The sequence below is a fragment of the Excalfactoria chinensis genome, chromosome 1, assembly GCF_039878825.1.
Source record: "Excalfactoria chinensis isolate bCotChi1 chromosome 1, bCotChi1.hap2, whole genome shotgun sequence".
In the NCBI taxonomy this organism is placed as follows: Eukaryota; Metazoa; Chordata; class Aves; order Galliformes; family Phasianidae; genus Excalfactoria; species Excalfactoria chinensis.
In genome coordinates, this window is record NC_092825.1 from 1578123 (window position 1) to 1594106 (window position 15984).

The 15984-nt window shown below is 39.3% G+C and overlaps 1 protein-coding gene across 1 annotated transcript in view; it reads right to left on the bottom strand.

The window, feature by feature from the left end:
• EXOC4 (exocyst complex component 4) overlaps positions 1–15984 on the bottom strand; it is a 390126-nt gene that overhangs the window by 347563 nt on the left and 26579 nt on the right. Inside the window, exons 4-5 of the mRNA XM_072356793.1 lie at positions 3344–3528; positions 1078–1187 (exon numbers count right to left, since the gene is read on the bottom strand). Coding sequence (XP_072212894.1) covers positions 1078–1187; positions 3344–3528 — 295 coding nt within the window. The remainder of the gene's footprint in view (positions 1–1077; positions 1188–3343; positions 3529–15984) is intronic.

Consider the following 15984-nt stretch of genomic DNA (forward strand, 5'->3'; position numbering starts at 1 on the left):
GGAACAGCATTCGGTTCTGTGTGGTTTATTCTCTTACCTCCCCATAGTATCATGTGATTTTGGAAAGAACTGAGCTTCACTGATTACATGGGATAAGTACAAGAGTTCTGATGATGAAGCTCAGATTTTTTACATGCTTGCTATCCTAGGGTTCCATGATAAAGTTGCTCTTTCCAGCTCTGTAAACCCATATTGGCATATCACAAGGGATTCCTTGCAAACCTCTGCTACGAAGAACTACAGCCTCAGATTGAGACAAGCCACCTCAACAGGAACACAGCTATGTAATAAAAACCAGCAAAAGAGAAGAACGATCACACAAGAAACTAGGAAGCAAGTATGGTAAGAAACAACAGACTCAAGCTGACAAAAATAAGGACAAAATGGTTAAGGGTGAGAAGACTAAAAAAAAAATCATCTCCATTTGAGGATGACTGACAAGGAGGCAAGTGGAAAAGAGATGTAGGTCACTTTCGTAGTCTTCATTTTATTCATTTGTTGAACAAGGACAACCACACATTAATCCACCGAAACAATACAAGGATTAATCCCCCATCTGTGCAGTACTTTCAAAGCTTCATACAAAATAATAATAAATAAATAACTCTGAGTGTTTTCCTTAGTATCTGTTGTAATGGGTATATAAAGACAACCAGATTAATCCTGTGTTTAGGGAGTCCTTTACTCAAAGTCACAAAGTTCCCACAAGGAAAAGCTTAGACCTTTTGGCTCCAACACAGCAAAATACTTCTGTGACATCAATATAAACTTGCTTGCCTACATAAAATATAGAGGAGACCTATACAAAAAATGAATGACTATAGATCTCTTCTGTCCTAGATATCACAGATATGATCAAGAACACACAAAGAAAACAAAGTGCAATTTCAATAATGAGTAATGATCACTTACCAAAAAAAAGAACAAAAAAACATGCAGATATTTTCTTTGTATCTTTTTGTCTCAGGCCCCCCTCTTAGCAGACATCCAAGGAGAGGGCATAATAAACTCTTGAAAAAGCAGCTGAAGTGCTACAAAATAAGCCAGGTAGGAAACACAAGTGACTCAAATACTCACTGCTGGAGCTTCCAGGAGTACTAAACTGGGAAGTATCGAGGAACTTTCGAGGTGTAGACAAGTTAGTAACATCCATAAGAGGTACGGAAGAAGCATCTTTCACAAGCGTACTGTATGGGGGGAAAGAATGAAAGCAAACAGTTTACTGTCATGCAGAATCTTCGTTCATGAAAAATAACCAATTTATTTCTTAAAGGCGTGAGCAAAAGAGATACATGTAACAGCTCTGATAAAGAGGTTTACAAAACCTAAATTAAAGCACAAGTCCATAAACAGGTGCAAGTGACAATGCATAAATACGCAAAAGAAGACACAAGGTCAAAAAGCAACGATGAGGGAATACTGTTGCATTAAGGACAATAATCTGGTAATCCAAGACCACTCTGAATTTACTACAGCTCTAGATTTCTCTGACTGGTGGCCACAACATTCACCTCCAGCACAATTAACTCCTGATAAAAAAATGAGATAGAACTGTCAGGATCTTTTTAGAAGACCATGTACGGAATAGAGATGCTGCCGTTTCCATGGCCTTTGTAACCTACTCACTCCTTCAAGCTTTTCTAGCACCCTCCAGCAATATTCACTTTCTCCTCCCCTCCAAATTCCTGTTCTGTGCACATCTACATGAACCCCTCTCCAAAGGAACCTTCTTACTCTGAAAGGAGAAAGACTTGGTCATTTCCATAATATATATAGTGTAACTTGCCAAGAATACGTCGTATTGCTTCAGCTGCCTAATAAAAGCCATAAAGTTGGATATGGCAGGGGCACAAGCACAAGAAATCATTTCTAAGATAAAGAAGCAGAGAAGGCTCCTCTAATGAGTTTTGTGTGTTCCCTTAAAGGTCCAGTATACAGAAACCTGCAGAAACAAGGGCTTACCTTACTATCCCTGCCTAAGATGCACCTTCACTCTACATACCTACAGTGCCACATTCAAAGGGATTGGCTACGCATTCCAGATTAGCACTGTTAGATCTAACACATCCTAGTTGACAGCAGTTCAGGGCAGCACACCAAAATGAAGCTACAAGATTGTCCTTGATCCAAGTGTTCGTATTAATATCGTATCAATGATGTATAACAAGGAATATGGAAAAAGACAAAGCAAGAAAAAGATAAGGGTCTCTGCAGCAGTCATACAGAATTGCAGTTAATTAGTAGTTGCATAGTCTGGGTACACCAAAGCTTTTTGTCTGTTTTTAATTAACAAGATGAGTAAGGAAGAAAGAAAGGCCTCGCTAACAACTCCCTTTCCTAGAAACTTCAACTTCAAACAATTCTTAGTTCCACAAATTCATTTAATGAAACTTACTATCTCTCCTCTTCTTTTTGGTAAGCATGTTTTATTCCTCCTTTCTCATAATAAGATGCTAATTTATCTTTTCTCTGCATCTTAATCATATCCTGACTTCTCTGTTGCTCCCCATCATTGTTTATTATCTCTCCTGCTCTACAGAAGTGACAATCACACCATGTTCTTTTTTCCAGCCAGTATCTTCCTTTCTTCCCTCCCAACAAAGCTACTGCCATCAAATTTAGAATTCACAACATTAGCAAAAAGTACCTGTTGAGCTGAATTCCCACTGACCAAAAGCACCACCCAAGTACAGAGTTTTGACATCCTTAAAACACCTTTGAAACACTAAAGAGCAAAGATGCATTGCTCAGGCAGTTCAATGTTGTGGCTTCTGGCTAGTAACCTTATGATCAGTTGGGAGTTTTTTAAACCCTGGCAATGTGATAAAAAGATGAGCACTTCTCCTCTGTGATATTCCCTCTGCCTGACCTGGGAGCCTCACGATCACGGAGTTTGTGGGAAGAATATATATATATATATGTGTGTGTGTGTGTGTGTATATATGTGTATATATATATGTATATATGTGTATATATATGTGTGTGTGTGTGTGTGTATATGTGTGTGTGTATATATATATATATATATATATATATATATCAGGGAAGGAATAGAATGCCATAAGGAACTGACCTCATCATAATTCTGTGGGAAGCAACAAGAAACAACAGAATTGCTAAGCAAAAGAAGAACAGACTGCTCAAAGGCTCCAAAGAGCACCAACATACATAGGGGTTTCAGGATCTTCACAGCCATGAGCACATGAAAGTTGCTTACAAATCTACTCAAAGAATGAAAATTCCAATCAATGTTACTCTCCCAAGAAAGTTTCTGCTGATGATAGGGAGAAGGTTGTTCTCTTCCCTCCCAGACCTGCTGCCTTTAGCATCACACCAAACCAACCTTATTCTCCCCTTCTCCTTGTTGCGTTGTCCCACTTTGTTAGTTGATTTGATGTAAAGATGACGGTGTAGCTCATCTATCAGGACCAAGTGCATGTTCATCTTCTTACTGTGGAGCTCCAGCCTCAGATCACTCAGTCCCTCCACCTGAAGAAGGGGACCCTCCAAGGAGTCCACTGCTGACACCTGGAATGAAAACACACATGACAACTTTCCAAAGTCATCTCATGTACTTCTCAGAACCTTTCCCTTAAGTCAGAGGAATATCTAAATACCAGGACAATTCTATCACTTAACTATACAGTTTAAATAAACACAGCCAACCAACTAATGAAAGATATTGCTCATTCAAATGTGCTTTTCAACTTAAAAGAGTTTTGTCGTTTCTTGTTTATTTATGGTGAGTTTTGTTTTGTGTTTTTTGTTTGTTTGTTTTACATTTGGTTATCAGGTTTCAAATTAAGGAAAGTAATTCTGCACAAGCACCAGACTGGGATCATAGCATCATATGTAACAGTAGCAAGGAGTATAGAATTGGTATGGGATGGCTTGGTTTGGGTAGAAAGGGACTCCTCCCACTATATCACATTGCTCAAAGCACAATCCAAACTGGCCTTGAATACTTCCAAGGATGAGAACATAGACATGCAATCACGTGCTCAAGCCACAAGCAAAGCTGCCCTGCTCATGTACTTCAACAGAGACAAACTGGCATCCAGTGGGCACCAGAATGAGAAACTTAATCTTCTTTGTACCCTATAAAAAAACAACATGAACAAAATGTACCAGGAAGGACAAATCAAGGTATTACAGCAACACTATCAGTTTGGATCTCTCTCAGTTTACTATTTCTAAATATATCACAAATCTTCTACAATTGCTTTGAAAGATAAAGCATTCGACAGCAGCACCCCTAACTTCAAAGTTAATGTTGAAATGAATTAGAAATAGCAGCAAGCATAACTTATTTTACTGTGCATCACCTTCCACATAGAAAAGCAGGTATTGAAAATTGAAACAGAAAAATCAAATATCTAATAATTTAACATACAAGACATTTGCTTGTGTTTCAGGATTTAAGTTGGTAGCAAACCTGTCCGATAAACATTAAAAATGAAAAGCAAGGAGATATAATAAGTAGACATCCAAGCTAAGGTCTGGTCCCTTAATACCAGTAAATATTAACTATACTGAAAGAACATACACCAACAGTGGATTACTGTGCTTGCCTCCCAGACAAGAACGACCCTGAAACAGCTTTGGGGCACTCCAACTTTTTTAAATTAAAAGCATTTTATAAGAGAAAACTGCATCCATTCCTTCCTTCCTTCCTCCTGAAAAATGTTGCTGAGTTCCTAAGCATGACCTTATCTTTTTTGCATGGAAGGAGAATGTCCACTTGCTGCTCTGCCACATGCAACTGCATCTAGATTATGCAACATCACTTAATATAAGCCACAGAATAAGCAAACAATGACATATTGGCAGTTCACAGGGGAGAACTTCATCATGATTTCGTTAAAGACCTCTTGAAAGCCTACATTTTGTCAATGCTGAGAAACAACTTCTGTCAGTCAATCAGACTGAACAGGATTCCTCCTAATCCCAGCTATACTGCAAGTCAAACAGCACTTACATGGCTCCTATCATTTCACGCAATGGACTACCCATCCTCTTCTTCACAGAGTGTATTTTTGAACAGTTATTCAAATACGATCATAAAACCATGCTGCAGATGAAGCAAAAAACCAAATTCACGTCTCCCCGGAGAGCTAACATGTCAGAGTACATACAAATAGAGAAGGGTCAACGAGCAGGGCAGACACAGCTTAGAAACTTCGAGTAGAAGTAAATGTAAGTGCTAATTTTATCTCCTTCCTTTGGCAGGTGGGAATGTATCCCAAATTTCCCCAATCACAAAGGTGCTTTAACCCCCCAGTCACTATGGGGGGGGGGGGGATGCAGGCATTCATCACTGCCCTGCGAGCTGTCAGCAATTTCAACAAAGCAAGAACAAAATCAGGAACAACATTTGTCAAACTGAGAAGCCGAGAGATGAAAACGCAGCAAGGAAAGCAAAGAGGAAAATGTCATTAACAAAAGCTACGACATCCAGTGAAAGTATCATCTGAAACACACGCAACAAAATCTAAAGCTTTGCACTCAAATCCTTCAGCTCTATTTTTACCTTTCCAGTTATTAAAAAGGTATTCTCAAAGCTAATCATTAAAACCAAACATCCAGCTCTCAAATGTGCCTTTCAAGAAACAAACGGAACAATCAATCATTCACTATACTTAAAAACTGAAAACCTCACATTGTCATGCCCTGAACTTTCTTCTTCTGGAGAAAGCAGCCTTTTTCTTTGCAGGATCTGCTACTGGACTTTAAGATGTCTTTTCTGACAACCCATATTTGTAGTCAGACAAGCTTGAAGTTACGTCCTTGATAAATGCCACTTTCCCAGTGATTGAACGGCATTGACAAGTTTCAATGTTATGCACACCTGGAGCCTTTTAACTTGATGCAGCCCCACTTCAGTAAAGCCTCAAATAAATGATCTTTTCAGGCATTTCATTTCCCATTACCACCAATTATCAAGTCAGAGCTCAAGACAAAAAGACTTTTCTTTAATCTTCAGAACAGTTCAAGTCTGGAAAGTAACAACAGGCTCAGTCCAAGTTCATAGAGGCCAATGGAAGATCTCCAATCAGTTTAGGAGTGTAGACACCATGTACAAAAACCAACAAACAAACACCCTCTTCAATAGTTTTACCTACGTAGAACTTCTTTAAATTCCGGCAGCAAGCAAACTGTAGAGCAGCGCCCCTGGATTATATTTCAGAATACAAAATATAAGATTAAAACATTTTGTTAACTTATATGGAGGATATGGAGGTTGGTGGCCCTGCATGTGGCGTTGATGATTGGAGCTTGATGATCCTTGATGTCCCTTCCAACCCAAGTCATTCTGTGATTCTATGATAACCTAACATAAAGCAGTCCTATAAGCTACTAAAACGATGCAGAGTTGGCTACAAAGAATGCTCATGCTTGAAAGCACGCGACAAACAGATTGGCAAATGCAGCTGTCCTAGAAAAATATAGGAAACATTGGTAAGCTTGTGCTTCACCTTTCTGTCCTGCAAAAGACCAGTTCTAACAGCTGATTTTCAGCAAGTAACTGTAACTGATGGGCTCCAAATCAAAAAGGATTCATTCTCCAGATGTTTGGGAGTTCTAACAGTTTCAGAGGTGGATGGAGATGAAGGGGAAGTAGCAAGTGAACAGTAAGAGCAATAGCAACAACAGCAGGCCTGATGACACAAACACAAATAGGAACAGCTTACAGCTGCCTTTATTTAAAAGCAAAGCTCACGTTACAACCATGTTAACGTGACTGTCAACCGCCTTGAGTAGCAGGAAGGTTACAACAGGGCTCAGAAATCCAACGCCGTGTGTTAACCAAGAGCATGGCCAATGCCACATGAATCCAAGAAGAGTCAGGATATCACTGACAGCAAGACTAGAAATACAGAGTTTTTAACTAACTACATAACAAGGACCAGACTAAGGCATCTATCATTTCCAAAGTTTAAATAAAAACCTGAGTTTTATGTCCCTACTCAGCCAATATCACACAATCTTTAGTATTATGCAAGAGACACAAGCATATGATAAAATACTTTCACTTTTGAAGATCATAAGAGATTATTTCCAGTTGCATCGTCAACTCGTATTCAACTTGGACATATCGCTCCAATTCAGGTGAGAGGTAATAGCCCCATTAGGTTCAGGTTGGACATTAGGAAAAATTTACTCTCAGAAAAAGCAGTGAGGGTGAATTTTGGGAAGTGGTGGAATCACTGTCCCCGGAGGCATTCGAGAAGACAGCAGATGTGCCACTGAGGGACATGGTTCAGTGTTACAGTGGTGATGGAGTGACAGTCAGACTAAACGATCTTTGTGGTCTTTTCCAACCTCAGTGACTTCATGATTCTATGATTCATAACCTCATTTCAGATTATAATACAGAAGAGGAGATAGGTGGGTAGGAGATGGGCTGCACAAAGTATAGCTGGCCAGAGTATGACACAAAAACTACTCCATAAAATATGATGTTGCTCCTGCCCTACTTCATAGGTATTTCTCCTGTTAAAGAAGACATAAACCTCAACAAAATACCCTTATAAGGGATTTTTTTTTTCTATTTTAGTTTGGATGATGATCCTCCACTCTTTGAATGAAGAAGAAATCAATAAGGGGTACCACAGAAAGAAACCCAAATATTGGGTTGAATGTATGGAATACACTGCTAAAACCACTTCCATACATAAAAGTAGCTTTTAAGATTTTAAAAAGCAACTTCCTATCTCCTTCTTAATTAAGAAACTTAAAACAAATATTATATACTTGAACTGTCCAATTTTGTTTCCTACTCATTTCTCACAAAGTTATCCGGAGTCCTCAGACAGACAGGAGCCATCCAACTATTTCTAACGCTCGTCAGGAATTTAGTTGTATTATTTCAAACAAAGAATTAGAAGGGCAACTCAGCTATTCAGCATGGCACCTGCTATTAAAGTGAATCCAAAGGCTATCCATACCTACCAAGGAGGGATCTCAGCCGCAGGACTGCATCGTCTCCATACTCCTAGAGTAGTGGTAGCTCCGTACTGTGGTAGCACAGGAGCACTCAGTGGTCCCTAAGTAAATGCTGATGTGTAACAGCAGCAAGCACAGACTTCAAGATCTTCTGTTAGAATAAGCCAAACAATTTTCTGGAAGTCCAATTAGCATCCATATCATTAACAGAATAGCATACTAACTTGGCTTGGAAGTGATCTCTAGAGTTTCCTAGTCAAAATCAGAGCTCAAAACAGAGCTAACATCAAATGTTAGATCACGTTCACCAAGATCTCCAGTCTTAAAAGATCTCTAGGTTTGAAAATCTGTACAGATGGAGATTTGGAGCCTTTCTGGTTTCATGTTTCTAGTCTTTAACTGCTTTTCTTCTTGCACTCAGTCAGTTTCCCCCACCAAGATTTGTGATAGTTGCTTCTTGTTGCTTCACCATGCATTCTGCAGAGAAGCCTGGCAACATGCAGCCTCTGCTTCTCCAGATGGTCACAGATGGCAGAACCCTCTCTTCTTCTCTGCAGGATGAACAAATTCAGTTTTCACAGACTCTTCTCACACTCCATGTGCTTCTATAAGCTGGGTGTTGTCCACTGGACTTCTCTTGTAGACCCCTTTCTATCACGATGCCAATATCGTTCTTGTATCTGAACCCAGATACAGCCTTACAAGCATTATATGAAAATGTATCACATGTATATTTTGAAGGTAACACAGGAATGAGATTCAGCAAAAGAAATGTGTCACTCAGCAAGTTGGTGACGGACCTGAACCTTGCCTTCCCCATGTTGCTGCCACCTCGGACACATTCTGAGCCGAGGGCACAATTAATACACAGCCCTTTCTTTTTTCTTCTTATCCTCAGTTGGACAAAGAAGATTGAAGATGTTATAAAACAAAGAACAGTATCAAACACAATGGGATTTTCTCCTCTTCGATCTATCAGCTTAGACTAGATTTTCAAAGTAGCTGCCTGTTCTTTCTAATATTCCCATTACATGATGTACTCATACTAATAAAGGGACTAATAGATGCAGAATTGCATACAGAAGGGAGGAGTTCTTTAAACAGAAATTCTACCACCAAGTAAACGTTACCAAAAGAAAAGGGAGGTAATCTTTATCACCACTTTTCTCATCTTTATACATTTGGTTTTAATCTCTGAAAGAAGTCCAGCTCTCTCAACGTAAGACATAAACACAAAATTACTGTATTTGTTGGAATAATAATAAAAACATTGGCTCATGCAACAACAGAATTTAAGTTATGTAAACTCACAGTCATCTCTGATGTTTAAAATCTACTTATGTATAAAGTACAACAGTATGCAGTGACCCTGAACAAAACAAGGATCAATGAAATAAGGCTGAAAAAAGAGCTCTGCTCCACAGGAACTAAAAATCCTAAGTTCATAAAAAAAAAAATAGCTGTGGCACCAGAGACATTATGCAGCTTGTTTAAAGGTCACAGTCAGTTTATAGTAGAGCTTAATCGCCTGAAAAAGAAGGTAGAGTTAAACATTTGTCTATCACAACAACCTATTTGGGAGGTTTTAATTTAGTATTTACACTATAACCTTAAGTATGAGAAAGATATGTCTTTAAAAAAAAGTCTTCTCAACTTAGTCCAAAGTTTTCCAATCTGCTTCCAGTACAACCCTTTAGGGGGTTTTCAACAGCATTTAAAGTTTTCCAGAAAGTATTGTAAAATAGGTAATAAAAGAGGAAAATCTTTTAATTCTAGACCTCCAATACTGTGGAAGTCTAGAAGCAGGGATGAAAATGAAAGCTTTCATGTTCTTCTTCAGGGTGGAAAAACAGAATAATGGTTGTTCAGACCAGGAAACAAAATGCTTTCCATCTGGGATACCAGTCTATTCTCAATTCAGATGACAGATACAAAAAGACGAAGAGCAAACAACTGAGAAAGGTTAAAAGAAAACAACGTGGTAGGTCACAATTTGAAGGGAAAAAAAGTCAAGTCATACACAAACACAGTATGACAAATGGAGAAAAGCTGAACCCTTTGAATAAAACAGCAAATAAACAGCAGCGGCCTAGAAGGTTTCAGCTGCCTTGCTGGATGAACAAAGACAATGCTGACATTTAAAAGGGAGAGAATTGATCTATTACAAGTAACTTGCTTTCAAAAGGTACAGGAAAGGAGAGTGACTTAAAGAATGGCCTAAATGCACGTAGCCAGATCTAAACAAGCAGTTTGCTAAATTCTGCCTACATCTGGCTTGCGTGAGAATCACCAAGGTTGGAAAAGACCCCCAAAATCACTCAGTCCAACCATCCACCTATCACCAACATTTCCTCTCTAAACCACATCCCTCAGTACAACGCCTAAACAGTACCTTGAATCTCAAGTGTTAGAGCAACATAACGAATAACAGATTGAGCCCACTTTTAAACTGCATTTATATTTTTCTAATTAGAAGCTTGACATGAGTCTTATCAAGTCAGTAGTATTTCAACTGTAACATTTGTTCAGTATTTTGGTAGCAAGATCATTTGGGTTGAAGCTACAGTGTCCTTAAGAATATCACTGCTGAATGAAATAATGTAAGGAAAACTTGCACCCAAGCTACATTAACAAATCCAAGGACTGGGAATCATTCACTACCAAATCACGCTAGGCCAGTGTAGAGCACGGTGTGAAATGGTAAGGACAAGGCAAGCTGAGATGACCCTGGACTTAAAGGAACACCCACACAGTCTCAAAGCAAGGAGCCTTTGGCTATAAAGCATAGAGAGCATGAAAAGCACATAGATCAGAGAGCTATTCCTGACTGCCATTGCCTCTTTTCCCTTAAAAAAAAGAAAAAGGAAAAGGAGAAAACGCATGCAGGATGTGAGGATTAATGAACGGCTATAAAGCACTCATAATGAACAGTACTGCGTGTTGACTAGCATGCTAGATATTAAGATGATGGAAAAAATTACGAGCAATTTTGTTCGCCTTTAAGCCATCTTGGAAGAATTAACAAGCTGAAACAGAGTTCCAAAAACTGTTGCAAAAAACAGAAAAGAAGACAAGCCCTGCAGCGGTGTTTTGGAAATAGATGAGGTCAGTTATCCTTTAGAAGGGATTTGCTCATTGAGGAAGAAAGAGGGGAGAAAACTAGGAGATTCTGACCTACACACCAAAAGCAATGCTCAGGTTGCAAGAGAACAGCCCACCCTGAGAGAAGCCAACAGGGTAAGCTTACTTAGTGGTGTAAGGGCAGGGAAAATGTAGACATAGAAAGAGTAAACGGGTGACCTTTTGTTTGTGGGGTTTGCTTTCTCTTCAGCATAGTGCCTTATATTAGATTGCCCACTTGTGCATTCATCTAACACAACTGAAATGCAGCCACTTCCAAAGAAACAGGACACAAGTACCAGCACACTGTCAAACACTAAGAAGGTGTACGTGAAGGCAAAGGAATAACACACTCCTTTAATGCTTCAACAGAGCAGAAGAGTGCTGTTCACAGAAGTTCCAACAAGCCGAATTCCACAATCCTACATTCCAAATCATCCATCCCATCCAGTCTTATTTTAAGGAAAAAAATACCACTAATAATCAGTAATATCGGATACAAGCACAGAGCTCAGTTAGTTGACAAAGCCATTTCCCATGACTATTTATCACCTTAATTCTATTTTACAATATTGGTTTTACATCTTTTGATGATAAGAACGCTGCTACTACAAAAACATCAAAGCAAATCTGTTATAAACATAGTAATACAAAGCACAGTCACCCTTTATTGTTCCTAAATGTTTCTGCAAATGGCGGCGGCCCAACCCAACTTACTGCTTTCCTCTACTGACTTTAAAATACTTACAGAACTACGTCCCTCACCTGCTGTCCTTTACTCCACCTACATATATTTAATTCTTGCCATTTTCTCTTTCTCCTGCCACCCATCAATCTCCCTCCTTCCTCCTCCACTCGCTCTAATTCATCACTGTCTTTCTAGCAATGAAGTGCTGAAACCACAAGCAGTGCTCAAGGAACAGAGCAGCTGAAAACCATGAGAGGATCAGCCAACTGCTCAGCTGGACTTCAACACAAAATATGAGCTATCTCAGCAACACTATGGCTAAATTGCTTCCTCAAAACAAGGAATTCTGTGTATCTATTTGCATCTGTATGTAAACTATTAGATGACAATGCACTGGAAAAGAGACACAGATGGACTTGGTACCTGTGACAGATGCAAGCCTTGAATCCTTGGTAGCTCCTTCGTAGTCAGATGAAATTAGCAAATTAAAGGTTGAGTATAATTTCTTGAGAGGCTCACACAGCTCAGCCACACACCTCAACTGCCACAGGACACTGCTGAGGCCAGATGTTTAAACTGGTTCCAAAAGTAATAGGGACAGATTCAAGGAAGAAATCTACTGAGCGCTATTCAACACAAAAGACAGCAGCTTCTCCGTGAAAGGTTGCCTGCTGCTGGAAGCTCACAGTGCTTTGGGAAAGGTCTTCTACTGCTTGTTCCATCTTCATCTTCTTTCTGAGCATCCCCTCCATCGGGCACCAGTGGCCTCAGCACACCTTTATGGCAACTATTGCTTCCTCAAACAGGCATACTCCCTATAGATCTTCATTCATGAGCTGATAAGCGTAAGCCTTCCTTTGGGTCTACATGACAACATTTCATCTTTCATGCTATTCTGAAGGTTACTTGGTAGCATTATGCCAACTTCACCTGCCACAAACCAATTTACTCCACTGGAGAATTTGATACAATAAATTTTATCTAGATTATGTTTTACGTTGTTCTGTAACCCAGTAGAACTCCCAACAAATTCTGCTGGTGTTTGTTGCAGTGTTTCACTAAGGGCAGGATTACAGCTGTACAAATCAGAGTTTAAGAAGAAAATCACGGAGAGACCAATGATTACTGGAAGCGCTAAAAAGGCTCACGGAATTAAGTCCATAAAGTATCTCAATAATAAAAATTACCAACAATATCAACAGCAGAAGAAATATTAACCTCAAGGTATGTAATAATCCTAGCTTCATGAGTTTAAAAGTCAACCAATATAAGCTACAAAACAGAGCTCTCAAGCTGCCACTCCAAAGAAAGGATGCATCATTAAATGGCAGGGACAACTGCCTTCAGCAAAGAACTCATCGCTGCATCTACACTATGATGAGGAAAGATTAAGCTTCACGTTGAGAAATGTCAATTCCCAAAAGCATAGATGAGAACTTCACAAACATCGCCCTTTTCATCATGGCCAGTGCCTGTTGCAAAGCTGAGTCTTACCGTAGTAAAATACTAGACACGCTTATTCCACCTTCATTACAGCATGTTTTCTTACTTAATAAACTTTCATCAGCTTAAATGAATGGTTGTTATTAGTAGAGCTAACAGCCACACGATAATACTCCAGAGAGATATCAATGCTTGTTGGTGCATTAACCAAGAGCGGAGGGGCTGAGGTCAAATGCGTGCCAATGCAAATGAAACAGTATTAGGCAGTAACAGCTTAATGTACTAGACTGTCTCAGATAATGAAAATTACAGGATAAAAAGAAAGAGATAAAGTTATCTATAAGTGTAGTAACAACAAAAAAATAAGATGGTTCAAAGGGAAAGAAGCCTTCCATTTTCTAATGTCTTCACCGTAGCAAGGTGAGGGTTATCCTCTAAATTTGAAAAGAACAGAAAAAGACAGAATAAAAGCGAAATATATTCTAATGATACACAATACCAATGCTTCTCACATAAAGAACTCATAAGTACTCTTCCAAACTTAATTATTTCAGGTTTAAAAGGCTCCTTTGGGGCAAACAAATAATGCTAATAAGTTCTGTCATCTGGGTAAAGGTACAGCATTCAAAATGAGTCTTCAGGAGAGACTCAAGAAAGCTCATAATTTCCCTGTTTACATGTGAAGCACTAGAACACATCCCATCCATGAAGCAGCTTCATAAAAACAAAGCTGCCTTTTTTGGCTTCCAAGCCCCAATAATACAACTATCAGAAATAATAAGGTATGCCAATCATTAAAAACTGGGACAAATTTTGCTTTTAAGTATGAATGCTTGCACGCATCAAACCTAAAATGAGACACAACCCTGGAAATGTCATCTTCTCAATTCTGCTTCAGACATCAAGTCTACAATGAGAAGACACTGCGCTAACTGGGGAAAGACTTCAAGGCAAGAAGTAATGAGAAGCATTACTATTTTGTATTACAATTTTCGCAATTCAAAAGAAAGAATTTGAAGCAGGGCCAAAACTTAAATTCTGTAATAAAAAAATTCCTATAGAAATCCAAAATGAACAAAAGTCTCTTATTTTCACTGAAGGCACTAATTACAAAATTACAACACTCTTCCACTGCAGTGTTTCAATTCCAGGATTGAAGAAACAAAAGGAAAAACTTCCTTTATTAGTGTTCTTTGTTATGGCTGAAAGAAACACAGGCAGTAAATAAAATGCATAGCAAGAACTCTGTTGCTTTTTTTAATTACTTATTCCATGCATTCGGTATGAGATGTCTCCACACCTTGCTCTCAACTGAAAGCCTCTCCTCATTCTATGCTCAGGTAAGCAGCCACATTCATATAGTGAAATCAAACCCCGTGCCCAGGGTTACAAGCATCCAACATTTTCTGGGAAGATGTAATTACTCCAAATGCTTCAGATTAAACTCTAGGGGAAATAGTTTTCAGAAAGGACACTTCCCATGGAAGCAGAGGAGTCATTGACCAAGGAGGTGTTTGAGAAAAGGGTAGATGTGGCACTGAGCGATCAGAGCGTCATAGAACGGCCTGGGTTGAAAAGGACCACAATGATCATCTAGTTTCAACCCACTGCTTTGTGCAGGGTCACCAACCACCAGACCAGGCTGCCCAGAGCCACATCCAGCCTGGCCTTGAATGTTTCCAGGGAAGGGGCATCCACAACCTCCTTGGGCAACCTGTTCCAGTGCGTCACCACCCTCTGAGTGAGAAACTTCCTCCTAATATCTAACCTGAACCTCCTTTGTCACAGTTTAAAACCATTCCCCCTTTTCCTGTTTCTGTCCACCCTTGTCAACAGTCATAAGGATGTAGGGGTAGGCATCATGATGATGGACTGACTGCTGGAGTAGATCTAGCAGGTCTTTTCCAACCTTAACGATTCCATGATTGTTTGATTATGAGATGGAAAAGGCCAAATAGGCAAGCAACATCCCTTCTTTGCTACTGAGAAAATATCAGAATCAATCAGCAAGGTTGGAAAAAACCTCCAAGACCATCCAGTCCACAGTACTGGGCAATATTTTAATATTTAAGCTTCTTGTTTGACTCTCTCTTTCCAGAGGAAGGTAAAACCTTTGTCATCACGCACGCTCCTCCAAGTATCTCCCTCGTGTTTTGTCTGTCCTCTTTCCCTTCTTTATGCCACCTCTCCTATTTCACTGCCTCAGTGGCTTTACAATCATTTCTGCACAGCATGCATTCGTACTAAAACATCTTCTGACTGTATTCCCACCTACCACAACCCAACTGAAAAAAATGTAAGGAATTTTTGTAAAATGCTTTAGTAAGCAGCCATTGGGGCAGACCAGCGTTTCTGATTTAGACAAGAAAGTTCCGGACAGAAGGACTAGATTTCATAACAAACTATTACAAAAAATACATACACTAACCCTACAGATCTTAACAAAGGAGTCTATAAAGCTGTGCGGAAACTCATTTAATACATCATAAGGATGCAGTGATGAACTTTATGCTGTGAGTGGGCAGCAGTATCAACACAAATGAAAATGACCACGCGTACCTGCAAACGGATATCCTTTATCTGTGCAACTGGATGGTATATCAAGTACATTTAATTGAATGTAACAACAAAATAGGCACTTACTCAGGTCTAAAAACTAAACCAACTGGCAACAATGCAAATTGGCACTAAGACAGCAGTCAGCTCCGAGAAAAGCCCGATGCTATTATTCACTTCAGAAAGGAGCAGGAACATTCTTCTTCCCTTGACAGAAAGAAACTAAAATT